Source organism: Chelonoidis abingdonii, chromosome 11 (genome assembly GCF_003597395.2).
Source record: "Chelonoidis abingdonii isolate Lonesome George chromosome 11, CheloAbing_2.0, whole genome shotgun sequence".
In the NCBI taxonomy this organism is placed as follows: Eukaryota; Metazoa; Chordata; order Testudines; family Testudinidae; genus Chelonoidis; species Chelonoidis abingdonii.
The window spans coordinates 36,781,282-36,809,141 of record NC_133779.1 but is presented as its reverse complement, the minus strand read 5'-3'; the positions used below and the strand labels follow the sequence as shown (position 1 = coordinate 36,809,141).

Sequence of the window (27,860 nt, the reverse complement as noted above, 5' to 3'; positions counted from 1 at the left end):
CCGCAGGCCATAGTTTGCCCACCTCTGGACTAAGGATATGTCTGCACTACAGAGACTATATTGGCATAGTTGTACTGACATCGATGTGTGGCCATAACCTCACAGCATAGATGTAGCCTACTCTCCATGGAAGGGGAATTACTGTTGATGCAGGAACATCTCCCTAAACAAAAGTTTGTTTCTACTGAGGAAACCTTTGTCCATCGCTATAGCTGTATCTACGCTGGGGGTGCGGTCCTCATAGCTATGTCAGTCAGGTGTGTTTTGTTCACCCCTCCGACCTACATAGCTATGGTAACCTAACTTTTAAGTGTAGACCAGCCCATAAGAATAATGGTTCTCTGCCTTGCTTGGGGGCACCATTCTCAGTGTTCCCTTTGTGGACACACTATTCCAGAATAAAAGTGAGTTCATTCCAATAAAATTATTCACAAGGGATCTCTGAGAGACCTCATGGAAATACAAATCTCTGCCTGTTTCCTCATCACTCCAAGAGCCTTACAGGATTTGGTCAGTGTCTTTTCTGTGTCCCTGACCCTCCTCTCTCTCGTTTCTATTTAGCTCATTTCTCCCTCCCTAAAATGGCTGGTAAGAGAATCCTCCTTTTAAAGTTGCAGTCTCCTTTGTCAGGTGATCTCCTGGTCAAATTCTAACTCTGGCATTTGGAGTGCCAATGGGACAGAAGACAGTTAACTGTAAACTGGTTTTATTTATGGAAAATGGAATGCTTCATCGACTAACATTTTAAATGGGGTATGAACAACACATTACAAAAACAAAGGAGTTCACATTGTAGTGAGCTATATAATGTGGCAGCAGCTTAAAAAATTACACATTTATGGTAACCCATCAGTTACAGTTAATGATAACCCTGGGTAATAGAGAATTCACCTCTGTTGCCATCTCACATTAAAAAATTAAAACACATTCAGTAGCGACGGTTGAAACGGGGGTCACTGGGTCTGTTTGCTCTCTCCTGGCCTGCAAATCCTTCCCCTTGAATCCCTCCACCATGCATCATCTGGCCTTGGTTGCCACTCTGCATGAAGCCTCCACGCCTGCAAACAGAGTCACACACTAAGTTTTCTTCAAAGAGTTTAAGTTTTCACTGCAACTTTGATCATCAAATTGATACAATCAGTGCCATTTGCATTTCTTGTATGATTTTCGTTCAGTAAGATGCACCAGATAAAATCATGGGAGCATTTTATGACTCACTTGTCATTATATCAATGACGAATCACAAACGTTCTTCAATTATTTTACTTTGCATAACTCCAAATAACTTTCGTTCTCTCACAAAAGATTGTGCTGAATAATTTAAACATGCAAAGGAATGACTGTTACAAAGGGAAGGGAACAGGAATAAATGGTACACACCCCAATTATCCTTGATAAAGCTGCTTACCCTGACAGGCCTCCCCGATGTACTGCATGGCCTGGTCTGCCTCTACCACCACCTAGAATTAAAAAGAATTTTCAAGCATTCCCTTTATTATTCCTCCTATTCCAGTTTTGCTTTATTTATGCTAATAATGCTCTGTGTTTACCAGTAGAAGTCTAGCAGCAATTGGCAATAAAGCAGTAAGTGTACCTTGCCATCTCTCATGATCCCGCCCCATTATTCCTCCATCTGCACTGCCCTGCCATGAACGATCTTTATGTCCCTCAAACTTTCGACCATGATCTCCCCAATCACGTCCATCTCTGGAAGGAAAGAGAGAAAGAAAAATCTTTAGGTATGTTTCTTACCAGTTTCATAGCATGCAGCGAAGCCAAATGTAACATCTCATTCATAAACATATTAGTGTCATTTACCAAGATACAAGTTTACCAACCCTGAATTAATTGCAATGCTCAGCTGTTTAACCATATTTCAGTAATAAAGTTACTGAACAATCCACCTAACGTAACAAATGAGGAAATAGGATTTCCTTAATCCTATTTATGCAACAGGGTATATTTGATGCACAATGACTTCTCCGAGTATCCAGACTGGCCATTCTGACCAACCCACTAATCAAAATTCAATCTGAGAACAATGTATGTTGTCATGTTCTGCAGAGTGGCTATTCAGAGGAAATAGTACCTAATTTTAAAGTTAACAAAATGTTCAGCTTTGGAAGTGTTTTTACTGGGTTGTTTTCCTGAAGGGTGTTAAATGCTCTTAAAGGCTGGTCCCTGCCACTTCAACTGAAAATCAGAGGTAAAACCCCATGGTGGAACTGACAAATGTGGATAGTCACAGAAGTAACAAAAAGTAAATCTTAATATTGCGATAAAAGGAAGATTAATGGAGTAATTTCACTGAACCCCTGTGAGTGCTTCACATTATATAGTTGGAAAATCTTAATTCATGCTGAGACTGGCATGATAGTTAAACAAGAACTGTCTGGGATTCCAGGTTTGTCCCATATTGGGTTTTCCATTAAGATTCTGGCTTCTCTTCCATTTTACAGTCTCAAATTCAGTCCACTAGCTACAAGTTACTCCCTCTTCAAAAAGTTTCAGGAGCACTAGGGTCATATTCAAATTTGATCCTTAGAAGAGGAAGCCTTACAAGAGAACTGTGAATATAAGCAAAGCACAGTAACTCCTTACTACAGAGCTTCACAATGCCCAGGGGCGCTATATGTGTAAATCCATTGCACAGCCAGGAGAGAACAGACCTCAGTGAAACTATTTGGAGAGAGGATTTACTCTGGTAAAACCGGTTCCCTACTATTACCCTTCAAAAAGTTCATTTGAAGTTTCAAAGAAGTGTGACCATTGCAAGTGCTGGTGAAAGACTGCCCTCGTTCCCACATACTAACCGAGACTGTGGAGGTATCCCTCTTCCTTCACTCATTCTTCTGTCAGATCCATAGCCACCCCAACTGTCCCGTGAGTCTCGTGAATGACGATCTGGTCCTCCATGGCGCTCATCTGCATAATGCTGAAAGGTGAAGGATACACGTTGGAATGCTGTAACCCGATCTTCAATTTGGTAAGAGCTGGTCAAATAGAATTTTCTCAATTCAATAATCTATCCATCAGTACAAGGCACAGTACGATCGCAAGATTTCAGAAAGCCCATCTATCTAGGAGTGTCACCACTAGAGCAAAAAATTTTCTCTGAACAACTTCAAAACTTTTTTGCTAATTCCATTCTGGTCTAGTTTAATCTGAAAGTTACTGTGTGGAATTAAGTTCTTCCAATGACTTCCTTACTCATTTTTACCTCTATGCTGTGCCTTTGCATTTTCTATGCACTCTTTCGGTACACTTTACCATACTGAGACACTCACTAGTTGTGTTTAAGTGCCAGAGGAACAACCTCTGATGTATTTATGTACCAGTAAATAGAACAAGCGATCAGATTACTCAAATGTTTTCATTTTTACCTATTTAAAAAAGAAATTAAATTTTATAATGCACAGGTTTTCCTTTCCTTATCTGCATCTCTTACACTAGTTCACTATAAATTAATTGGACATTTAGTATAGGAAATCAGTTTATAAAAATTAAGCTACTCTAGGCCAGAATACACATACAACTCACCTGCCCATCGCGATCTCCCATCACTGTTCTTGATCCTTCTCTCCTGAAAGGGAGCAATTCGACTCAGAATCTTGCAATAACATTATTAAACTGTAACTTATACAAAGTATTTAGGGCTGTATTTTCACAAATGCCGAGCACAGGTTTCTGCTGGAACTGTAGATTCTCAGTCTTTATAAAGTATCAAATTTCATATACGGAAACTGTGAAACATTCTGGACAGTTTAAAAACCTAGTCAGTCTCAACATTAGAAGGTAAATAGAATATTCATTGTACAGAGACATTTATCTTGTCTACCTGTTAGTGTGAGCTTTTAAAACATTTGGCAACTTTCTGACTTGCAACACTGGGAATATATAAATACGAAAGGAACCAATTAGTCATGGGAAAAAAAGTGCTGGCTGCTCACAATGCTGTTTCAGGGACTTTATGAGTCCTAGTGCAATAAGTTTTGCGCGTAATGCTATTGCCCACATTTTGAACACATTTGTTGGAAGCTTTTAGTTGATGACACAGTACATTCAAACACCTTGTTTTGTAAGATTTCTTCTGGTTACACAGGTTTCACAAGTAAACCCCACAGACACTTAAACTTCAGCATGGAACAAGAATAGACAAACTCTGAGGTCCTTTTTTAAAAAAAACAACAGTATTTATCAAACAAACAGAGAAAAATGCCATACTAAATATACTATTGCCTTTACCTGATTTCAGGCAATGCAGGAAAACAAATCACTAACCTGTCCATAGAATGGTCTTGGTATCGGCCACGATCCCTGTGGTCATAATCATGGAAGCGATCTTGGCGGCTAAAATCAGAATGGTATCTGTCATCCATCGCCATTCGCTTTGCCTCTGGCCAGTAGGAGTCATCTCGCCTATAATAAAGTAGAGATTTAATACTATATTGTAGTCCAGATAGAATCATCTTTCTGTTTTGTTCTCTTCATATCTAGTCCCACTTAATTACTACTTTTTTTTTTTTTTTTTTTTAAGACAAGCAGAATTGTTGATAGGATAAGATGAGAAAGGAATACAGCACAGCTAAGGCAATACAAGTTATAAGTTACAGTACGTGTACACAGAATTACAAAAATTATATGAATTACACCGTTAATCAGTTCCATTCATGTTCCTTTGAATGTAAATTAAGGAAATACATTATTCCATTTCTATTCTGTGATATATCTGAACAGTTAATAATTATTTAGATTTGATTATTAAAATCTGATCTGCCAAAACAGTATCTTTGAGTTTCAGAAAAAAAAACTGCTTTGAGTTAACTTATATCAATCTTTCCTTATTGTGCATGTGCTGAAACAAGAAAAGAAATATTTTCTTCTATCTGCATTTGTTTTAAGACTTTCTACAGTGATTTGTCCACCTGTCACAAGGCCTGTCTATATGAACTATTAGTGTAGGGCACGCTGGGATGTAAATCTACCTTGTACTAGCCTGCCATGCACTAACTGTGTAGACTATGATGCTGTGCACTAAAAGTTCCCTACTGTGTTTTGATCTACCCCTCTTCAGTACACCCAGAAACTTTTAGTGGGCAGTAGCAGGTTCCACAGAGACAGCTGGTGCACGACAAGCTAGCACAAGGTAGCTTTACATCCCAGCATGCCACGCACAATCCCTCAGTCAACTTTTCCCTGAGGGCCTCATAAAACAGATGGCTTGAACTCCAGTCAAAATGAGATTCCTATCAGCAATAGAGGGAGAAAGACAGATTGAGGTAGGTTTTTTGAAATTACATGGATCTTCTAAATCCACCTTTAGGGGAATTTACTAGATTTTGAGTTTTCTCAATTCAGAGTGAACTGTTATAGGTAACTTTATGAAGAGTTTAATGTGTTTAAGAATGGTAACTGACTGAACTGTTGAATTGTGACAAGTCCATTTTGGCATGTAATCTATTGGAGCTTTTGACACAAAAGCCCATCAATGACTGTCCGCCTACCAAGTTCTCTCCATGGTTTGGGACTTCCAGAGAGAATCTAAGGACTGCTAGCTTTTCTACTTGCATCAACAAATGGGAAATCATTAACTCACTGTATTTGGAGTTTTTACCTCCCATCTATGTCATATGGTCTTCTCAACGCCGATCGCCGTTCCTGTTCATAGCGAAGTTGCTCGTGCTGACGACGCAGCTCCTCTCTCTCTCGCTGTATGCGATCCTGTTCTCGTCTCCTTTCATGTTCTATGTGCATCCGTTCTCTCTCCAGGCGCTCTCTTTCCATCCGCTCTCGCTCAAGGCGCTCTCGTTCAATTTGTAGGCGCTCTCGAGCTATCTCAAGTCTGTCTCTTTCTTCTCGTTCCCGTATGGTTTGCAAATGCTGCTGTCTCTCCCGACGCTCACGGGTGCTATATAAATAGCAAGGTAAAAGGTGTAAAGATTTAACCCTTCGATGCTGAAAATGAACTACAAAGCAAAAATAGGAACTGTAATAATCCTAGATATCTGTTGGGGGTTCCCTCTAACCAGGCTACAGGGTATTTAGCACTGAGGATGGCTGCTCACCTGTAACTGGAGTTCAATTATATCACCGCCACAGAAGCATGCACATCCTCACAGATCTGAACATTAGGTGCGAGGTCAAGGGACCATGATCAAAAATGCCCTAAATTCATTCCTATTACTCAAAATATCATCCAAGGACTGTGAAGAAGCAGGAAAGGAGGATGGGTTAGTGTGACTCTGCAAAGGCTAGGAACTCTACTTACAGGTAGGTGAATAATCTCTATTCCCATCAAGAACTACCTTGGAATATCTACTGTTAAGAGGTCTGAAAACTGAATACAGAGTCTAATCTATTTAGATCTATGAACAGACACAGATTCTCTGGACTTGTTCAAAAAAATACTAAAAACCATGTTGAAGTCTTATGAAAGGGGTTGGTTTTTTTTGTTTTTTTTTAACCCTACCCAGATTTAGCTTTCCCTAGATAAGATGTGAAATTAAGATGAAGTAAACATCAAGGAATTTAGAATGTGGACACAATACTACCTTTATCCTTTTACAGAACACTATGAAAGGAGTATCAGAAATAAATAAGCATCTGCACTAGGTCCCTCTCTGAGCTGAAAGGACACAGAGAATGCAGCTTTGAGGGACAGTTGATAAACTCTCATTTATACAGAATCACAGGACTGGAAGGGACCTCAAGAGGTCATCTAGCCCATTCACCTGCACTCACGGCAGAACTAGGTATTATCTAGACCATTCCTGACGGGTGTTTGTCTAACCAGCTCTTAAAAAATCTCTAATGATGGAGATTCCACAACCTCCCTAGGCAATTTATTTCAGTGCTTAACCACCCTAACAGTTAGGAAGTTTTTCCTAATGTCTAACCTAAACCTCCCTTGCTGCAATTTAAGCCCAACTTTGCATACATGTGTAACCAGCTTTTTTAAAATTTCAATTTACTTGTAAACTTTGAATGGTTTGACAAGGTTAGTTATCTAAAAGGGAGCTAAGATTCACGCTGCCAGATGGAATGAGTCTGGATGAAAATCTGCCCCTGATTTCGAGACAGAATTGTCCTCTCAGGCATTTGCCTGAAAGCAATGAATTGGGTAGGATGGAATTGTTTTGCGGGATTTTCCCCTCTCTTGCCTGATAATGTGTGCACCCAGAGCCAAGCAGCAGAATACTTAACATTAATTAAACCTATGTACAAAATGGAAAAGGCAGAGGATGACAATGAGCTATGTTTTCACATATGTACATTTTTTCTGTTTTCACATATGTTCAGATCCAAAGAGGCTATATGAATAACCTCAACAATCAGTGCTTTGCAGTCTCTTCTTGGGCTTGTGGCCTCCTGATGTGTGACTTGACAGTGGGCATCTACATGGGCAATGCTTATCTGAATAAAAGACTATACTTCATATACCAACGATAAAAGGACTATGTCCCCTTTAAATAGCTTTAGTGAGAAGTCAGTCACCAAAGTTCTAAAAAGAAAAAAAATCTCAAACAACTTTGCCATTGAACTTACCGGCGTTGTTCTGCCTCTCTAATTTTTCGCTGTGCTTTGATTTTGTCGAACGGCACAATACCTTGTCTCTCTTTGCTCTCTGATTTGCGGTCCTGGCTCTTAAGGCTCTATAGTAAATATAAAAGTTGATAAAGGCTTACTGGAGTGCATTTCTAAGAACACAGTTATGATAAACGATCAAACAATACTCATAACATCCCTTCCTTTTACAAATGGTATGTCTGAGAGCTTAGTCTCTGCACGAATTTTTTTTTTAACACACTTATTCCTTTTATAAGTGCACACAAAACTCACAAAAGAAACATGTCTTAGCTTGAGTGCAGTGCTGGTGTTTTGGGATGTCAGCCATTTGAAAGCCATTTTACTAATGGAAATTTTGAACCCAGAAAAATTAAACTTACTCTCTCTTTTGATGTTGTTGAAGTTTTCACGCTAATAACAGGTTCTCCTTTGGATTTGTCCATTACTACTATCCTCTCTGCTCCCTTACTTCCTACACAAACCACAACAAAAAGGAGATTACATAATATAATGGGAGCTTTGACTTTCAGTGGCATAAGTCCTCAAAGCATGAACATTTTTAACATTAACCCCCTTTTCAAAATGCTGTTTCACAGAAGTGACTTCTGCAATTTGTACCCATAAAATAAAGTAACATTTTTAGTTTATCTTTGCTATGTTACAAACTGAGTTACACCAGGGGCAGATCCCTTGTAAAGACTTTTAGATGCTACTTGATATTAAAGATATCTCAGAGTTATCAGATACATAGTGAATACATTTTTATACAACTGTTTCAATTTCTAAAAACAACAGATACTAAATATGAAATGCACTTGTCAGTATAACCTGAAACATTCAATAATGATTGTTATAACAAAAAGAAACAGAATTCATAAACAAGACTTAAGTTTTATAATTTTGGCAGTTTTCAGCAGATTTCTACTGACAAGTTATTGTTAAGCTTTACTTACTGTTTAGTTTACTACTAACTTATATTGGATTAAATTACCCACCCTGTGTGTTCACAAATATATCAGGCATGGAGACATAAGAGATGTTGAAATAGAAAAAACAAAATCCTATGTTTTCTCATTCTACCCAGCCTTTACTACATAACTAGGGTGATGCAAAAGTCCAGTGTGACATTTTGACTATACATCCTATTTCTAATCGCATTCACTTGAAGTATCCTAACATATATAGCAAATAGTGCTTGTTTCTAAGCTTCCCCCCTAAAAATGGACCTGATAGTCCCAGTTACACAGCTACCTATATTATTATTTGGGACGGAGGTAGGGATAGCTCAGTGGTTTGAGCATTGGCCTGCTAAACCCAGAGATGAGAGTTCAATCCTTTAGGGGGCCCCTTAGGGATCTGGGGCAAAAATCAGTACTTGGTCCTGCAAGTGAAGGCAGGGGGCTGGACTCAATGACCTCTCAAGGTCCCTTCCAGTTCTAGGAGATTGGTATATCTCAATTATTTATTTATTTATTAGCCTTGATATCTATTTCACATATGTGCATGTAACACTTCAATTTTTCAAATTACCAGTTTCACAAAGTCTTGACAGAACACCAGCAGTTTTTCATCACCCAAAATTATGCACAATAACTCTGTTTAATATGATGACCAAAACATAGTCTGCTACGGTAATTTTTTAAAAAGTACCATCCTACCTTCCATCTTAGAATCCCAAAAGATTTTACAAAACATTTAAATCATTTGGTTTGGGAAGACACAATTGTAAGCATCCACACGAATCATGCCTAATATTCTAGAACAAAACAGCAGTTAAATTACCTGATTTTGTCGTCTTCAGTTGATCTGATGACCCAGACTTCAGCTCATCTTTATCCTTCTCTTCTTTTTCTTCTTTTCCTTCTGCTTTCTTAGCATCATCTTGTTGGTCAGCCTTCTCATCCTTTTTAACACTGCCAGACCTACAGAAAATAAACTGATTTAAAACTGAAGGAAAAACTCAACACCACATTGACAAAGAATGATATAAATGTGCAGAAAGTCTGAGTTAAAAGCAGATTGATATAAATGTCCTTTTGCATATAAGGCATTGGCTTAAGTCTCTGGAAGAGATGCACATTATGTTCAATGGCACTGATACTGAAAATGCTAATTCCTCTGTTGGCATGAAGTGAAAAAGATCAGAACCTACTGTATAGCTTCGAAGAAGTTTTGCCTAGCATAAGATCAGGATAACTGAACTATACACAACAGGAAAACACACCCTATGGTGTGCCTAATGTCAGAGAAGATTTTTGAGAGAAAATATGGCAATCAATGTCAAGCCTGGTAGAGTTTTTGTAGCATGGCTGCTGAATCCAACAAAACTGACACTATACAGTGGGTGGGCAAACCTCTCATAAAATTACATTTCCAGAGGTGAGGGTTAAATTAAACAAAGACGAAAAAACTAGTTATCAAACAGCATTTGACAAGGAAGTTATGCTTCAAGAAAACATTTAAAGCAGAGGACTTAGCTGAACCCTCCTGGCTACTCTAAGTATTCCTAAAATGAAAAGCAGAGTGGCACTGGTGAGAACAAATGGTGGGAACAGAATCTTGAACATCTGATCTCCAACTGTTGGTTATCACAGTAGCACTAGGTAGCCTTGTTCCAAGAGAGAATCTCTCATGTGTAAAAAGCTCTGGTACGGGAACAGACTAATGAATAGATCAGAACTCTGGAGTAGCGCTCTTTACAGCAGCAAAGAGTTCTGTGGCACCTTACAGATTAACAGACGTTTTGGAGCATGAGCTTTCGTGGGTGAATACCCACTTCGTCGGATGCATGGGTTTATAGGTTTATGATACTGAGGTGTAGCAGGCTTTATTGCAGGCTGGCATAAGAAGATCTAGAAATACCAAAAAGCCCACGACTGAGAAAACATGCAATTTATATATGCCTAACCAGGCATGCAGCTGAAATATCTGCACTTCACTCACTGTTAACTTTTATAATAGTATATTTGGTAATACAGATCAGAAAGAACAGTCATTACGATAAAACATCAGAGAGCCAAAAAAAACTGAACTGGAAAATGGAACTGAGAAATGCAACTGGGGTAGGAAGTAAGGATCCAAGTGCGTATCAGGGAAAGTTGGCATTCAAGAAAAATAATCAATTTCTGAGATTTCTCCACCCTCAACAATAATTGGGATACTTCAAAGTCTACACAGGGGAGTCAGGGTGGAGATCTTTTAATTAAATTCAATCAGGGATTTATGTTGTGTTTTTTTAACTCATTGTTACTGTTTTTTTTTTTGCTACTTAAGCCTTATTAATTCTAGATAATCAGATACGGATTTGATTTGTGACAGCATACATCTGACCAGAAATGTGAAAACGAAACACAAATATTGCTTCCATTCATATTCCTATTTTTGCATGCATCACTGCAGACCTCTTTCTGTATTCACATTGCTCACTTCTTAACACAGCTTTGTTTTTCCAGACAAAGTAGAAAAAGCGCCAAAACGATCACACTATTTTTCAGAAATGGAATCTATAGAATGATACCTCTCACTGACAACTGTCTCCTTCTTCGCTTCACTTTCTTTTTTCTCTGTAGGTTTTTTCCCAGCAGGTTCATTTTTTGCCTGAAATTATATTTGACAAACACAAGTTGAAACATTTCAGTAATTTAGGAATTCTTAGACGGGGTTATTCTATCTTTTGTTGAGAATTATAACTTACTTTTTCTACAGAAATTATTTTTCCATGTAACTCTGTTTTGTGAAGGTGTGTAATACATTTTGTTGCCTCCTCAGCCGTAGACATTGTAACAAACCCATAGCAGCGAGAACCAGGACTGCGAGCATTGGTCACCACTTTTGCACCAATCACCTTAAGGAGGACAATTATAGTGTCACTCTAATATAAGTACACAACACACACACACAGCCTACTTAAAACCTTAAAGTATTAGCTTCCTTCTCCCCCACCTCTTTTACCTACTATAATGCAGCCTATCATACCTGGAACATCTGTTTTTAAGTGACAAACAATTATGAAAACAATATCTTTTGGAACCAAGCATTGTAACTGCAATGTTGCAAAAGTTCAACTGGTGAAAAGCAGACAATGTGAAATCTATTTATAAGAAATCCTCTAAAATCTATTAGCTCTTCTGTGCATCATCACCATTATTTTGATGAATGGCAACAAGAACAACAACGGTCAAGGGCAAGTGTAATTTCTACCCGTGTTGATACTAGTTCAACAATCTGCTAGGATGAGTCTCAATGTCAATATCAAAAATGTAACTTTTCAGTCATTGGTAGTTGTACGCACAAAATACTAACTAATTTTAAATGTTTTCAAATACAATTCAGTTTGAGAGATGGGAAGCACTCACCAAAAATACGATTTAAAAAAGCCTACTTATATGCAATTTTCAAGTACGCTACAGAAGACAGGGAAGAAAATGCTGAAACAGCGTGTATAGATAAGTATTTCCATAAAAGCTCTTTTTTTTATGCAGACAGTCTATACAGCACACTTTACACTGAGGGAATAAATCAGAAATTCACATAGGCTTCCCATTTTAAATTGCAGCTGAAGTTGGAATATGCTTTTAACAAACATGTAATTTACCGCAGATGTACTTTTGCCTCTTGTAAGTTTAACTTTGTCCATAATTAATATTCCAAAGAAGAATGTGGATTCTTTTGTTTGAATTACAGTCACTGCTGTCAGATTATTCAGGCAAATACAAAGACAGCTGTCACGGTATTTTGGATTCACATTTGTGTCATTTCTCTAGAATCATCTCTTCCCAGATCATCAGATGAAATTTTAGATTAAACTAAGCAAAATGAGTATGCCTCATTTTAATAATGTAGTTTGACATAGTTAATTCTCTTGGCATCAAATGCAATAACCACAGGCAATTCAAACAAATTCCCGGATGTACTGAACTTAATTCATTTGATTTAATATAAGACCACAATATATTAAGTTTTGCTTTTTCTCAAGTTAAATTTGCGGAAAGCCATTGCCACCGCTTGCAGCGGGAACAGTATTTAAGCACTCGTCATTTGACAATGTCGTTTTAAAGTACGCTACTGAACCTCTGAGAAAATGCTTACGTATTCCCTCAAATATGAGGAAAGTTACTAATTTTGGCATCCATCATATATTAAATCAGCCCTTCCAATTTTCCTCTTAACAGGGGTTACGGGATTTAATTCAGCACACCATTAACAGCAGCATACAAAACCTTTTTTCAGGTGTTAAAGCCATTAGCCTAAATTGATTCAAACTAGGATCTGGAGAGGAAAGGATATTTTTTGTATTGGGTGAGGGACAAACTACAAAAGCTTAAATGGCTTAGATTAGTACATCTCATTTGCTGTTGTGCATGCACCAAAAATATTTTTGACAATTTACACTTCCAATTAACTGTACTTAATCTGTGGTACTGGTATTCCATTAAAATACTTTAAATAGCAAACACCAATAGAAGAAATATTGTTAGCGAGTTTTGGACAAAAGGATCAAAAACCTTACCTTTCCGTATTTGCTAAAAAGATTCTTCAAGTCTGTAGCTCTAGTGGTGGAGGCAAGTCCACTCACCCAAAAGTTTCTACCAGAACTGCTACTAGCACGACCTAATTCAAAAAGAAAACTCATTATTTCACCAGAATTAAAAAAAGCAATTCCAGTTCATTCTTTAGTCACAGGTCAATTGAAATATAGTGTAAAATTTACCTTCACTGACTGACATTCTTGAAAATGAGTACCTTTAATATCAAAGTATTTGCAGTTGTAACAAACTACAAGCTTTAACATGCATGATAAAAATATAGTACATTACTTTACAAACACTCAGACTCCACTAAATAGAATCGTTACTCACCTTAGATAACTGTGGTTCTTAAGAGACGTTTTTGTCCATGTGAATCCCACTCATGGCACAAATATTCCTCATGCGTGAAAGACTGGAATTTTTGACCATTCAATCTAGACTCCTAAGTGTCTAAAGCCCTTTTGAAAATGAGATTTAGGCTTACAAATTAGTTAGGTGTTGTGGCGCTGAGTGCAGCAAAACCTAAATACCTTTAAAAATATGGGCCTATATGTCTTAGGAACCTAAGTGACTTGAAAAAAATGGATTTTAGGTATTTCTAAGGTAAAATTTTCAATCACTTAATCCAGGGTATAACAGCTGTTAAAGGTATGGGTTGAGCTCCAAGTGGCAGCCCTGCAGATTTGATATAAGAAAACTTCTTAGGCATCCTGAAAAGGATGTCTCACTTTAGTTGTGCAGGCCTTGACGCCCAACAGAGGGGGCTTATCTACTCATGGGTAACAAATTGCAAGGCACTGAGTGACACACTTGGATTCATCCACATAACCACAGCCGTGAAAAAAAGGTTCTACTAGCTGTTGAAATGCTCTACTGGCTTCCACTTGAGCTATATTCTGCACACAGATCCTCCAGCTGTCAACTCTGCCTTGCAAAACCCCTATACAAGTGTGTGTCTATTCTGCTCTGATTATCTGCGGATGTGCTATCAATGCATTAAACTGGGCTTGGGAAAGTTTTCAGCCACCTATGAAATGTCCTTGCTGCCCATAACTGAAATATATTTTTATCAATCCTAGTGCCACTCTCTTACCAATTTCCTTAGGCTTTTGAGTGGCCAAATGTCCTCCTTAACTGGGTGGAGCAGATCTTGATCTAGCTATCTCTAACTGAACCAACAGTTGTTCAGTTTGGAGATATTTCTCTTTCAGTCTCTTAGAACTGCTCTGATAATTCCTTTCCGTTCCTTCACCAAATGCAGGCTAGCTTTACTAAAGCTCTTCTCTTCTCTTGACAAAGTTCTCTTTTCTGAATCAGGTTCTCACTTCCAACAAGAGTTGTGCACTGGAAATGTTTCTCTGTCGACCACCTGGACTAATACCCTTGTTATCCTCAGTATGGTTAGCAATGATTTGTGCCAACAACCTGGTCTTGTATACAAGAGTCTAATTCTGCATATTTCTCTCCACCTCAAGAATTTTTTGGACTAATGCATGTAATCTGCTCAGGTACACAGGTTGTTCTTCAGTATGTTGATCAGTTTCAGAAACTGAGGCTTAAGCTCTGACGCACTCTACTCTTCCACATACCTTTTCAAGACTCTTAAAAACAGTCCCCAGCGCTTGCCTGGGTATCAGCTACTATGGCTATCCTCACTGCTGGGGTCAATGCATTCTCAGTGATATTCCCTCTCTTTATCTTGTCAGAGATTTCATCATCTTCCATAAATTCTCTGGTTTGAGCTTGCCAGGTAGGATAATCAACCCCTCCACTGAGTCTGGGTGACCTGTCTGAAAAAAACTTTACATCTGTCATTCTTTGTCTCACTGGCAGATTTCAAAACTTGCTCTTGCAAACAAGACAAAGATTTACAGCAGGAACAGATGATTCCACTGAATGACTACCTGTTAACTCTCTAGTTTGTCAGTCACATGTGTAAATAGCCTGTCAGTATCAGATCCTCCATGAGAATATTAAGGATCCCCATGCTCATTGTGCTGGAAATCTGTGAGCAGTTCTAGTGGATATAAGTAGCACGACCCTATGGTGAATAGATATCACAACCCATTTCTTCACTAATCTGTGTATTTCACACACTCTCCCCCCATCTGTGTATTACAGAGGCAAGAAATGGACATTCACAAAGCATATAAAACTGTTCTCCTTCAAAGCTCTGTATATCAATTACCTGACCATATGCCACCTATCAGAACACCCTACTGCTTCTGTACTATCAGTATGAGACACATCACTGATGAGAATGGGTCTGTAGGAATTCAGCCCAAATGTCTAAGTATCCATAGTTCTAGACAACAGAATCAATACAGTACATGCACACACATATACTACCACTCTAATCTCTTTGACCGAATGATACTGATTGACTCAGAAAGAGAAATCAGTTCAAACTGTGGAAGTCTCAAGTCCAATTTTTGGCACTATTTGTGTAACAGGAAGGGGACAGATGAAGAAATATTACATATAACTATTACACTCCCCTTTTTCCTGCGCTTCAGATTAACATTTTTCTGAAGCACAAGCCAGAGCTCTCTCTTTATGCATTATGCAGTTAAACCTCATGGCTATTGTATGTAAAACCCTGAACAGCTGTTAACTGTTCCCAGCAGCTTCAAAGAGAGTACTATACAATGTCTTAGTACACAAAGATTTAAGACACAAAAATATCAAATAGTGTTTGGAATACTTATGAATATTTTTAAATAAAGCCTTTTAGAATGTAATAGAAACATCGGTAGATTTACAAACTGTCCCATTTTGTTGCTGTTGTATGTATTTAAACACAAGGTTTCAACAGAACATTTGAATTTCTATACTTTAGCAAGCACATATAAACAAAACTCCACTGATTCTATTTCAGAGGCTTTTTCAGTCTTTATAGTGTGACCCTAATATGTATATCATCACCTGGATTCTTCAGAGCTTGAGAAAAATGGAAAAGAATAGCGATATCGCCAAACACAACGGAGCCTTGTCAGCAAACAAAAATCTGGGAATCTTTACAGCTAGAAGGATTCCAACCCCTGGATTAATAGTTCCTGGTCTCGGTGGTGAAACAGAAATCTGAAGCCTATAACCAAAGTGGTAGAGGTACTGGGATCAACATTTAAAATATCTATTCTCTGCATTTCTCTGAAGCACTCACTCTATAGGGTACTACCTTTTCCCCCACAAACCCAGCTAAGTCAGGTAAGAATTTACAAACCTTTGTCTCATTGAGCTCTGCTCTGTTCTCAGACAAAACCCCTTTTTAAACTCCACCTCCTCCGTCACCTAAATCATGACTGGCACAGCTCCCAACTACTGACTGTGCGGGACCTGAACAACTGCTCACCCTAAATGAATGCTATTCCCGCAGCTTCAGACCATGTCTATTAATGCCCCATGTGCTTCTGCATGTCTGGTGGAAGGACCCACGACCTTGGGTCTCAAAGTTTAGAAGGAAAGAATCTTGGAAGGATCCTGGGCTGGTATTTGCTCTGCGGAAAAAAAGTAGTTGATGTTCTTGCTGGCAATGAGGTATACCATGGAGGGCTCTATTTGCCGAATAGAGGCTTGAGGATGGAGTCCTTCAGCAGCTACTAGGGGTTGGCTAAATACTGAATGTTGAGGCAATAATGCCAAATTGTTCGTTCCTGGTAGTTATCCTGTAAAGATGGCACTAATTCCACAGCTTGATTGTCTCCTGACAAGGAGAGGATGAGTTGGCATCCTCCTGCCTGTTGATATTACTTTACCAAGGTGTTGCTGTACTGTAGTTCTTTTCAGGAGCATCAGAAAAACTCTTTACAGTTAGTCAAATCACCTTGAGTTTCAGCACACTGATATGGAGTAAGGATTCTTCCCAGGACAACATGCTTTGCATCTGCAGGTAGTTTAAATGGACCAGAAATCTGCAATGGAGACACTTGTAATCTTTGTTGCTGTGGGAAGAGAGGTGCAGAAATGGTATCTCTTCTTTGCAGCTCAACTAGGGATAGGTCCGCCAGTCCAAGGAAACTACTATACGAGTTGGAAACACAGGGCAAATATTTGTATTTGATGGGTTGGTAAACAAAGACTTCAGAAAGTCTCGAAGGTGAAGACTTGCAAGAAGTGTCATATGAGTGCACAAGGCCATGTAACTTAACAGTTTAAGAGATTCTTGCTGTTGCAGGGTTTCCCTGAGGATGAAGATCAGGGACATGATAGCCTCAAATCTCTCTTGAGGGAGATATTCCTCTGCTGTATTGGAATCTAGAAAAACCCCAATAAAATCCTGTGGACTGGGTTGGCCAACCTCAATTTAGAGGATCCAGAAAAACTGAACAAAGGGTTTGCTGGCCCTGTCTCAACACTGGTAAGGAGACTTAGCGCAGAGTCCCTACTTACAAAGGCATAACAACAGCCATACTAGGTCAGATCCTGTCTTCCAATAATGGCCAATGCCAGGTCCTCCAGAGGGGATGAACAGAACAGGGAATCCCGTCGCCCATTCCCAGCTTCTGGCAAACAGAGATTAGGGACATCATCCCTACCCATCCTGGCTAATAGCAATTGATGGACACATCCCCTGTGAACTTATCTTGTTATTTTTTGAACCCAGTCATAGACTTAGTCTTCACACATCCTCTGGCAAGGAGTTCCACAGGTCGACTGTGTGTTGTGTGAAAAAAATACTTCCTTTTGTTTGTTTTAAACCTGCTGCCTATTAATTTCATTTGGTGACCCCTAGTTCTTGTGTTATGAGAGGAGTAAACAACACTTCCTTATTTACTTTCTCCACACTGGTCATGATTTTATAGACCTCTACCACATCTCCCCCCTTAGTCGTCTTGTTTCCAAGCTGAAAAGTCCGAGTCTTAAATGTCTCATCACAGGGAAGCCATTTCATACCCTAATAATTTTGTTGCCCATTTCTGAACCTATTCCAATTCCAATACATCTTTTTTTGAGATGGGGCGAACACATCTGCATGCAGTATTCAAGATGTGGGTGTACCATGGACTTCTATGGAGGCAATATGATATTTTCTGTCTTATTACCTATCCCTTTCCCAATGATTCCCAACAATCTGTTCGCTTTTTTGACTGCTGCTGCACATTGAGTGGATGTTTTCAGACAACTATCCACAATGACTCCAAGATCTCTTTCCTGAGTGGTAACAGCTAATTTAGACTCCATCATTTTATATGTATAGCTGGGATTACGTTTTTCCAATATGCATTACTTTGCATTTCTTAACATTGAATTTCATCTGCCATTTTTTTGCCCAGTCATCCAGTTTTGCGAGATCTTTTTGTAGTTCTTTCGCAGTCTGCTTGGGACTTAACTATCTTGAGCAGTTTTGTATCATCTGCAAATTTTGCCACCTTACCGTTTACCCCCTTTTTCCAGATCATTGAATAGGACTGGTCCCAGTACAGAGCCCTGGGGGACATCACTATTTACCTCTCTCCATTCTGAAAATGGATCATTTATTCCTATCCTTTGTTTCCTATCTTTTAATCAGTTACCAATCCATGAGAGGACCTTCATTTCTAATCCCATGACAGCTTACTTTACATTTTTTGGTGAGGAATCTAAGGCGGAAGAGGAGGAATCTCTGGGAGTCAAAGTCTCTTTTTGGAGTCAGAGGAACGTCTTTCCAAACCCAGTGCTCCCTATATGAATTGTTCAAGAAGGTAAAATTATCTACAGAGCGATGAGTTCTGGTGGAAAAAGATCAGCATATAGTCCAGTATGTGGCCTTCATAAAAACAGATAATACATTAAGAGTGTCTATCTAATAATGGAGTAAGTCCATTTGGCTCAATGTCAGCGTTTAGGCTCAGCCACTAGGTGAAGAGGTGCCAAGTAGGAGTCAGAAGGAGGAAGAAAACTTAAAGAAAATGAATGACTGCCAAAAGGGCAGAAAAGTGTCCTTAAATACTTACACAGCAATTACTAATATTTACAAAACTGAATTGATGAAAGAGTGCCAACAGGCAGACACTGCCAAGTTCTGTTTTACTGCTGGAGTGGTCAGAGCTAACGGAGAGGCAGTTGGAGCTGCACTGCCCTACATACCCTTGAACGGGGAGGTGAGACAGAGGTATAGGGACATGCACAGGCAATGGGGCCCAGCTGACACTCCTGGGTGAATGATCTCATTTGCAGATGGTGCGTACATGCCCCGTAAGTGGGATCCACAGATTCCATGAAGAAACAAAAGAATTTGACTGAGAGAGAGAGCCTTTGAAGATTGACATGTACGTGTACAGCTATTGCAATTTAGATTTACATGCAATTATTAGAATCCCTGTTTTAGAAAAGAAGATTATATGTAAACATATGAAACAAATTTATCAAACTGAGAATTATGAAAGGCTCTTCACCCAATGAGGTGTCCATAAGCACCTTCACTGGCCTGAAGGACGTATCTGCCATGTATTAAAGGTTTTCTTTGAAGTCACTGTTATAATTTGCGGGATATAGTCACCTGATATCTATAGAAAAAGATCAGAACAATAAGCTTTCCATGGTACATGCTAAGTATTTTTTAAACAATGGTTACATAATGCAGATAGAAAGCCTTAATTAAACAAATCTTGCAATAATTTAAATCAATAATTGAAATCAGTGGAAGTGCTGTTAGATACATTTACAATAACCTACTCTGCAAAAAAGGCAAAGAAATCACACAAGTTTTACCAAATAAGTCCTAGGATGAAGATTGTTTTCCTTTACAACATACCTCTCTCATCTTTTGACACTGTCTTTGCATCTCTGTCCTCCTCAGGGCTAAAGACAAAAATTAATGTTAATCAATAAGGAAACAAAAAGGAAAATTGACTCTAAATTATGGTATTAAAATACCTACCAGAAACTAGTTGAGAAACAAAAGACACCTTTGCAAACTTGTATTAAGAAATCTGACACGAAATAAGGGAAGTCAGATTCTTAAACTTATGTCTGGCAGAAGATAAAAATAAGAATTTAATAAAACAACCTTTGACGGTTGAGGAAAAGAAGGAAATCAAACCATCAGTTAAAAATTGCACACGAAGAAATAAAAGATTCTTTAGGAATAGACTACAATTTCATCAGTCTTGCTGGCCAATTGAAGGAAACAGCTTATTTGCATCACTTAATGACCAATAAAAAAAGATAGCATCTGGTCTAAAACTGAGAAAAAACAAACCTCTTTTTCTGATCACCGCCCTCATTGGTAGAGGACTCTTTAGTAGCAGATGATTCTTCAGAATTAGCTTTGTCTTCTGTTTTCTTGGCATCTTCTTTACTATCTTCGGTTTCAAGACCTGCACCTTTATCCGCTGTTTCCCCACTAGAGGCTTCCAGACCTTGTGATGGTTTGCTACTCTGATCACTTATTACTAAAGATTCAGAGTCCATTTTCTCTTCATCTATTGTCTGTTCACTTGTCTCCCCTTTTGCTACAACTAAATGCTTTGCTTCCTTCCTTGAAAGATCTTTGTGCTGACTTGCTGTCCAAAATCTAAAAGCATCTCCTCCGACTGACTGGCAGCAAGAGTGTCCCTCTTCCTCTGCTAGCTTTTGCCTGCCACGGGCGTTACTTGCTTCTGCTTCTTGTGCATATGGCTGCTCCACTTCGGAAATGTCTTCTTTAAGTGGTTCAGATTTACAAGTTTCCCCCAAAATCTCGAGTATTTTCTCATTTTCTACGGATTTAACAGGAATAGAATGGCACAAGATTTAATCACCAGGGAAATAAAGCAATCACAAATGTGGAACTGGCATGGTTGCCACACTAACACCAAGAGAAGTTCTAAGCTACACAGAGATTGGAAAACCCTAATGTATACAATATTAAAGTTCTAAACTATTTGCAGCCTAACAAATTATATTAAGCCCAAATGTTATAGGGAAGAAAATGCCCCCACAGATTTAACAAAAACCTTCTGGCTGGTCCTTGACATTCTTCATGAAATTGTTCAGTTCTGGTTCTTCTCAATTTAACTTCCACAATCCAAGATGCTTAACTGAATGTATCAATGCACTGAAAGTTCAATTTTCTAATTTCTGTGAAATTCTTTTAGCAGACACTCCAACATGAAAACTGGGACATCTTCTGATGGTGCATGAGTATATTTTCAGTCCAGAAAGTGAATAGAATCTGTATGGAATTTCCATGAAGAAACTGTCTTCTTTCTTCTGTATCCAGTTACTAATTTTTAAATTTTAGGTCCCTACAATGGCTTTACACTGCCTTTTCTGCTCTACTAGTTAAAGAATTAAGATACTTGATATCACAAGATCTGTTTTACATGTAGAATCTTTAGCTTTTAAACTGAAATTAACTTTTCTAGATCCATTTACATTGTTTAGGAGGCTTTTAAATAACCACTTTATGTCAGTGAAAATATTTAAATGACAGACATTAGTTCACAGATCTGGGGATATGATTGGGTTTCCAATCTCTATGACCCTTGCATGATCTGGATTGTCCACCATAGGAATAATGCAAACTATAACACTGCATTTTTTGTTAAAATAACTAGTGTTTTAAAAAGGGTTAGTTGAAAAGATGGGATTACATTGTTCTTTAATAGTACCTGGCTCCAAGGGTGATTCCTCGATTTTCTGTAAGGAAAAAAATCAAACATTGCAAACACTTTTATAAAGCTAATAAACTGAGTCTAAATTACAAGCAAAGATAGAATTTTAGACTATTTGATGTAACACTAATTCAGATACTGTATTTAAAACTGGCTTATCTAGAACCATTTCAAATAACTGTTCATATAAATGTGTATTTGCTTAAACAAAACCACAAAAATCAAAACTACCTGAGTTCAGCTACATTTGTTGTGTGTCTTTCTAGCTAACTCAGCCTATGTCTACACTATGGACATCACAGTGGCACAGCTCTGCCGCTGTAAGGTCTCCCGTGTAGCCGCTCCATGCTCTCCTGCTGGCATAATTAAACCATTCCTAACGAGCAGTGGTAGTCATTTTGGCAGGAGAACATCTACTGCAGACACAGTGCTGTCCGTACCGGCGCTTTTGTCCATGAAACTTCTGTTGGTCAGGGGTGTGTATATGTTTTTTTCATACCTCGACCGACAAAAATTTTACCCACAAAAGTGCTAGTATAGACAAAGCCTCAGAATACTAAAAGCATTAGAAAGAACATTTATGTCTAACATGCCAAAAATAATAAAGATGGAGAAAAAAATTGCACATTTGTACTAATCATTGTAATTCGCAATGATGAAAAAGGAAATGAAGTGAACTGAACATCAGATTATGTAATGTTAGCATTAGTGTAGTATTGTTTTGTTTCCTCTCTAAAAGAAAGGAAATCAAAACATGTATAGTAGGGGGTATTTAAGTTATATTGGTGCCTACACAAAAGGAAGTTAAGCTTTCCAAACTAAAACCACTTTTATTTACAACTCAAATAGTAGAGGAGGATGATTTCTCAAAGTGGGCAGCAAACAACGGCAGATGTGCTCAATCAGTTTATAGATATGAGTATAGGTAGTGTCCAGACTCCAAAATAAGTATGCACTATCCTGCTGAGACCCGACTGGCATTATGACTTTATTAAGCATCACAACATCCATACTAAATCATAATATGAACTACAATTCGAGTAAAAGAGTTGAGTTCAGTTTTATTATGTTGAGAGATTAACTGGCAATTTTCTATGTAGGACTGAAAATAACCTGCAGTAAAGATAAAATTTCAATTTACCTTCATGATATTTAAATCAGATGAGGCAGCATCTAAGTTGTTTCCAATTTCCTCATAGTCTTCCTGAAAGTTTGAATGGAAAATATTTCACTCCTTACAAAAGATTAACTACCGCTTTACAGATAAAAACCTAAATAAAATATTGGAAGGTAGGAGAAAACACTACTTCATCTGACTTTCCCAGGGAGATAGCATTGGTATAAATATTTGCCAATAGTCAGAGGAATTTTTGCTCCCAAACCTCAAAATGCTACCCAAGAATGCTGAAAAATGTCAAGATAATTTTTCTAACAATTTAATGAAATTATTCATCAGCAAACATCAGTTTGCAATGGTCTTGTGCCCTTAAAAAAAAGCTCCAGATCTGAACAGAAAAACTGTTGATTTGTTTGATAGCTTTAAACTTTATTATGTCTCATTGCCTTGCTTCTCCTGTTTCCAAAGGGAAAAAAGTAATCTGAATTAGTTAACACAGGACTCATACTCTGGGTTTTTGGAGACACAGCATGTCCTACAAGTAACATTCTTGGACCCTGCTGACAGATGAAGAATAAGACACATCCCTCAAAGCCCTGCTATACGATTTAGAGCAGTTTTATCTTGTAGAATACCAGAGGTTTCGCCTTTCAGATTTAGGAGCCAGCACTGCAATGGTAGAATTTAAGACGTAATAGTAATGTTAGTACCAAATTGGCATTCCCAAAATAGAGGAACATAACATTAGGGGAGCCTTGAAGTGAGCAAAATATTTAAAATTCTGTGTCAGCCAAGTGAAAATATACTGTACAATAATGGATATTTGGGTCTCTCACAAGGCTCTCAGACATACCAAGGTGCAATTTAAAAGAATGTGAATGTAGAATTAGGGCAAAACAGAATATGCAAAGATTTAAAACCTAAATATTTTTAACAAGGACTTTACACAGAGGGTGTGGAGGAAAAGAAAAAAGTTCGACCTCCAAATTATTTCCATTAAGTGGAACACTAGCATCCAATACATAAATTTTGATTCTTGACATTTAAGTGAGGCATATCATCTACAATTTTCAGAAATTAAACATATGAAAAATCATATCTCCAGTTACCTACCTCATTTTCTGTAAGTTGGTCTGGAAGTTCTTTCATTTCTGCATCAATATTGTCTTTACTATCAGACAGTGAGTCAAGAATATTATCAGCACTGTAATCATCTCCACAATCTACAGCACTGCTATTATCTATTTCAGCTTCATCTAATACACTAATATCCATCATGTCAATATCCTGCAAGTTATCCAAACTTGCTTCAATATCCTCCTGTAAAAAGAACAGAATAGTTGCATATTCATTGTGGCTTGAAAGCAACACACTTTAATCTTCATCATGGTTTCACATACCTGTTCATCTCTAGAATTTTCCTCCAGTCCGTTGTCTTCAATGCCTTCTTCTGGTTTTCGCCCTGAAAACAGCATTATTCAAAGGATTAAGAGCAATATGTTTTTCAGAATACACACCTTCTTTGCTAAATTAGCTATTCAACCCTGAGTATGTTCCAAAAATTAATCATTAAGACCCTGATTCTGGGGCTGCAGTTAATCTGGGCTGCATTTACCACTACAATGTCATTAAATGGCATCAACTTGAACAAGCGTAGTGTGTATCTAGTGTCTGATTCTACACCTAAAACTTAGGTCAACCTAGTTATGTCACTTGGGGCTGTGAAAGATTTCACACCCTGAACTCTGTAGTTAGGCTGACCTAACCCCCAAGGTAGACATGGCCAGGTAAACCTAGTAAACCATCTCTCAGAGAGGTAGACTGGCATCAACAGAAAAAAAGGAAGTGTCTACACTATGTGCTACTGCAGCATCATAGTCATACCCCAGGTGACTACTTAGATTTCCCTACATCATTCTCTCACAGCTATACACCTCAATAAAAGGGGATTATAAAGATACATTTTAAAAGAAGAAATCTTAAAAAAAATCATTATAATGAACAGAATCATAACATATCGCTTTCTATATTTGTTATGCTCATCTCAAAAATATATTAGTCAATTATCAGTTTTTAATTTAGATCCCAATATTGCAAGCAGGCCCAAGACATCACTTTACAAGATCACGGTCTTTGATTTTAAGGTCTTCAAGACATGGATCATGCTTAGCTATGTCTGTGACTAGACGAATTTATGATGGTATAAATGTTAAATAGTCAATTTCACTTTCTGGTTCTCAGGTACTACAATATTGGATATACAGGCAAGTGGCCCAATTTAAACTCAAAAGTGACAACTTGAAATCTAATCAAATTTTAAAAATAAGCTACAAGTAATTTCAGAAAATGCAAGCCAATTTTTGAAGTTTTGCAACCACATAGTTTAATTATTAGTAAACTAACTCTTTTCAGGAAAGGAGGGATTCCTTTCTAAAACACAAACTCTGCTAACGGGGCTTTCAGCGCAGCTCTCTCTCCTATGCCTAGCACAATCCTGTATTCACTGTCATGAGTACTAAAAATACACTTGCAGTTTAAGATCATGTCCACTTTATGGTTGAAGGTGTACTAACATAGATATATTTGAACTTCATAATACATTTTTAAATTGTCTTCACTGGTCAAGGAAACAATGCTAAGCTTAAACATGTAATAAGTTGCTGATAGCATGATTTCAGCTATATATTAACAGAAACTGGAATGAAAAACAGAAAGTTACAAGTAATCTTAGAGAAAACTAACAAAAGAAAGAAAAACAAGACTATGTAGACACGTTAGTTGTGAACCAGGAGTGTCAACTGTTTTCTACCTTTGCTAATCCTCTTTGGTGTTCTTTTATTGCTAACTTCCGAAGGCACTGGCATTTCATCAGGGTCTCCCCCTTCTTCCTCAATGGCCTATTGGAAACAAAAAGTAATTTCTGTTTTGGTGAGTTTTCAAGAGCCTGTTTCCATTTCCCCAATATCATCTCATGTATAGGGGAATCAGATACCAGCCATCAGTAAACAGCTCAGAGTGAGGAGGATCTATATCAAGGTGCATTGCTACAATTTCCCAGAAAAGTCAGAATACAATCAGCAGCAAGACATTTATTCTCTAAATGACAGCACCATATCTAAAGGCTTGGCAGGTTACTTAGTCTGTAAGCTTTTGGGGGCAGGGACCAGCTCTTTATGGGTTTGGACAGAACCTAAAGCACGTGCCATTGGAATACAAATACATAACAACATTTCCTCAACCAAGGATGACAGCAGCACAATAGCCCCAAGGAGCTCGGTGAAGAGTGTGCACTTGGGGGAGAAGGAGAGCTAAAGGCCTCAAAGAAGAGGGTGAGTTGGGAGGAGGGGAGGCTAGAGGTCCCAGAAAAGAAGGTGGGTCAGGAGGAGTGATGGGGCGCTAGAGGCCCCAGAGAAGGGGGTGGGTCGGGAGGGGGTAGAGGCCCTAGAGAAAGAGGTGGGCTGAGAGGAGGGGTGGGAGCTAGAGCCTCCAGAGATAACGGGGTGGCCCCAGAGAAGGGGGTGATTAGAGAATGTTGCGTGGGGGGCTGAAGCCCCAAAAGGGGTGATTGGGGGGAATACGCCCCAGAGAAGGGTGTGGTTGAGAGAGAAGTGGAGGGGCTAGAGCTCCCAGAGAACGGGTGGTCGGGGGGGGGTAGCAGCCCCAGAGAAGGGGGTGGTTGAGAGGAGGTGGGGAGCTAGAGCCCCCAGAGAAGGGGGGTCGGGGGGGGATTAGCCCCAGAAAAGGGGTGGGTTATGAAGAGTGAGGGGCTAGAGCTCCCAGAGAAGGGGTGCCGGGGGCGGGTTGGCCCCAGAGAAGGGTGGGTTGAGAGGAGAGTGGAGCGCTAGAGCCCCACGAGTAAGGGGTGTCTCGGGGGTAGCGGCCCCAGAAAAAGGGGTGGTTGAAAGAGGAGTGGACTAGAGCCCCCAGAGAAGGATGAGTGTGGAGGGGGGGTATGGCCCCAGAGAAGGTGGTTGAGACGAGAAGTGAGGGCTAGAACTCCCAGAGAAGGGGTGCCGGGGGGGTAGCGGCCCCAGAGAAGGGTGGGTTGAAAGAAGTGGAGGGCTAGAGCCCCCAGAGAAGGGGGTGGTCCGGGGGGTAGCCCCAAGAAGTGTCGGGGGGTGGATATTGGCCCAAGAAGGGAGTTGAAGGCAGATGGTGGGCCCAAGCCCCAGAAGGAGGTGGTCCGGGGGCAGCGCCCCAGAGAAGCGGGTGAGTGAGAGCAGAGGGGGTGGCGCCAGAGCCCCAGAGACGGGCCGAGGGGGGGCAGGCCCAGAGAAGGGGGGAGTTGAGAGCAGAGGTGGGCCCAACCCAGAGAGGGTGGTCTCGGGGGGTAGCGCCCCAGAGAAGGGGGTGAGTTGAGAGCAGAGTGGGGGCGCCAGAGCCCCCAGAAAGGGGGGGCCGAAGGAGGGGGCGCTGGTGGCCCTCAGGAAGGTATCCCAACCAGGGCTGCAATAGAGCAGACATTGTCCTGCGGCGCCTGAGCGGACGCGCCCTAGAGGCAGCCCGCGCGAGAAGACTCTGAACAGCTCGTACCGGGCGTTGGCTTAGCGCCATTCCCATCCCCCCCCCCGGGAGAGCGCTCCGCCGGGCCCGGGACGCGATGCGTCGATGAGTCTCAGCGCGGGACAAAGGAGCCTGACGAGCGTTCCGTTCGCCCCTCCCCCACCGCCGCCTCGCCCCTCACCTTCCTGAGCCGCTCCATCAGGACGCTCTTGTTGCCGCCGCTGTCCAGGTTGCGGCGCTTGAGCTCGGCCCTCAGGTCGATCACCCGCAGCTCGCTCAGCCGCCGGGTCTCGGGCTCCGAGCCTGGGGGAGCCGCCCCGCCCAGGGGCGCACACTCCCCTAGCCCGGCAGCTGACTGACTCTCCGCCATGACGCTGCTGCTCCGGCTCTCACGCGCGCGGGACTAGGCAGGGTAAAGCAGCAAGAGCCGCGATCGCCAGCACAAAATGGTGGCGAGGCCGAAACGCACTGGGGAGAGGGCGGGCGCGGCGCGCAGGCGCAGTAAAGAGGGAGAAATGGTATGCGCATGCGCATGAGTTTCCAGACAGAAGGGTGGCTCTCTATTGTAGG

At 39.8% G+C, this 27,860-nt stretch overlaps 1 protein-coding gene across 2 annotated transcripts; it reads right to left on the bottom strand.

The window, feature by feature from the left end:
- Positions 1-689: 689 nt before the first annotated feature.
- LOC116823534 (scaffold attachment factor B1-like) lies at positions 690-27,773 on the bottom strand. Of its 2 annotated transcripts, none has more exons than XM_032778169.2 (21): positions 27,472-27,772; positions 25,597-25,684; positions 24,188-24,249; positions 23,901-24,107; positions 22,812-22,874; positions 21,668-21,695; positions 20,275-20,773; positions 19,828-19,874; positions 13,076-13,176; positions 11,261-11,410; positions 11,084-11,163; positions 9,349-9,488; positions 7,947-8,038; positions 7,546-7,652; positions 5,615-5,908; positions 4,282-4,419; positions 3,541-3,583; positions 2,814-2,935; positions 1,595-1,707; positions 1,409-1,460; positions 690-1,058 (listed from the first exon to the last, which is right to left on the bottom strand). In XM_032778169.2, exons 1-21 carry the CDS (start codon positions 27,658-27,660, stop codon positions 929-931), a joined length of 2,745 nt encoding a protein of 914 aa, XP_032634060.2. In that variant the 5' UTR covers positions 27,661-27,772; the 3' UTR covers positions 690-928. The 2 variants fall into 2 exon arrangements, with proteins under 2 accessions (XP_032634060.2, XP_074926979.1); XM_075070878.1 differs by having other exon boundaries at positions 977-1,058; positions 1,381-1,460; positions 27,472-27,773.
- Positions 27,774-27,860: the final 87 nt, after the last annotated feature.

What these genes read in the sequence shown, in the direction of transcription:
- LOC116823534 (XM_032778169.2), bottom strand. Translation starts at nt 27,660, where the DNA reads ATGGCGGAGAGTCAGTCAGCTGCCGGGCTAGGGGAGTGTGCGCCCCTG. An exon ending in ACCAACTTACAGAAAATGAG is followed by an intron (nt 22,875 to 23,900) that starts GTAGGTAACTGG and finishes TCAAACTTTCAG; the next exon opens with GAAGACTATGAGGAAATTGG. An exon ending in TTTTTAGCAAATACGGAAAG is followed by an intron (nt 11,411 to 13,075) that starts GTAAGGTTTTTG and finishes GTCCTCCTTAAG; the next exon opens with GTGATTGGTGCAAAAGTGGT.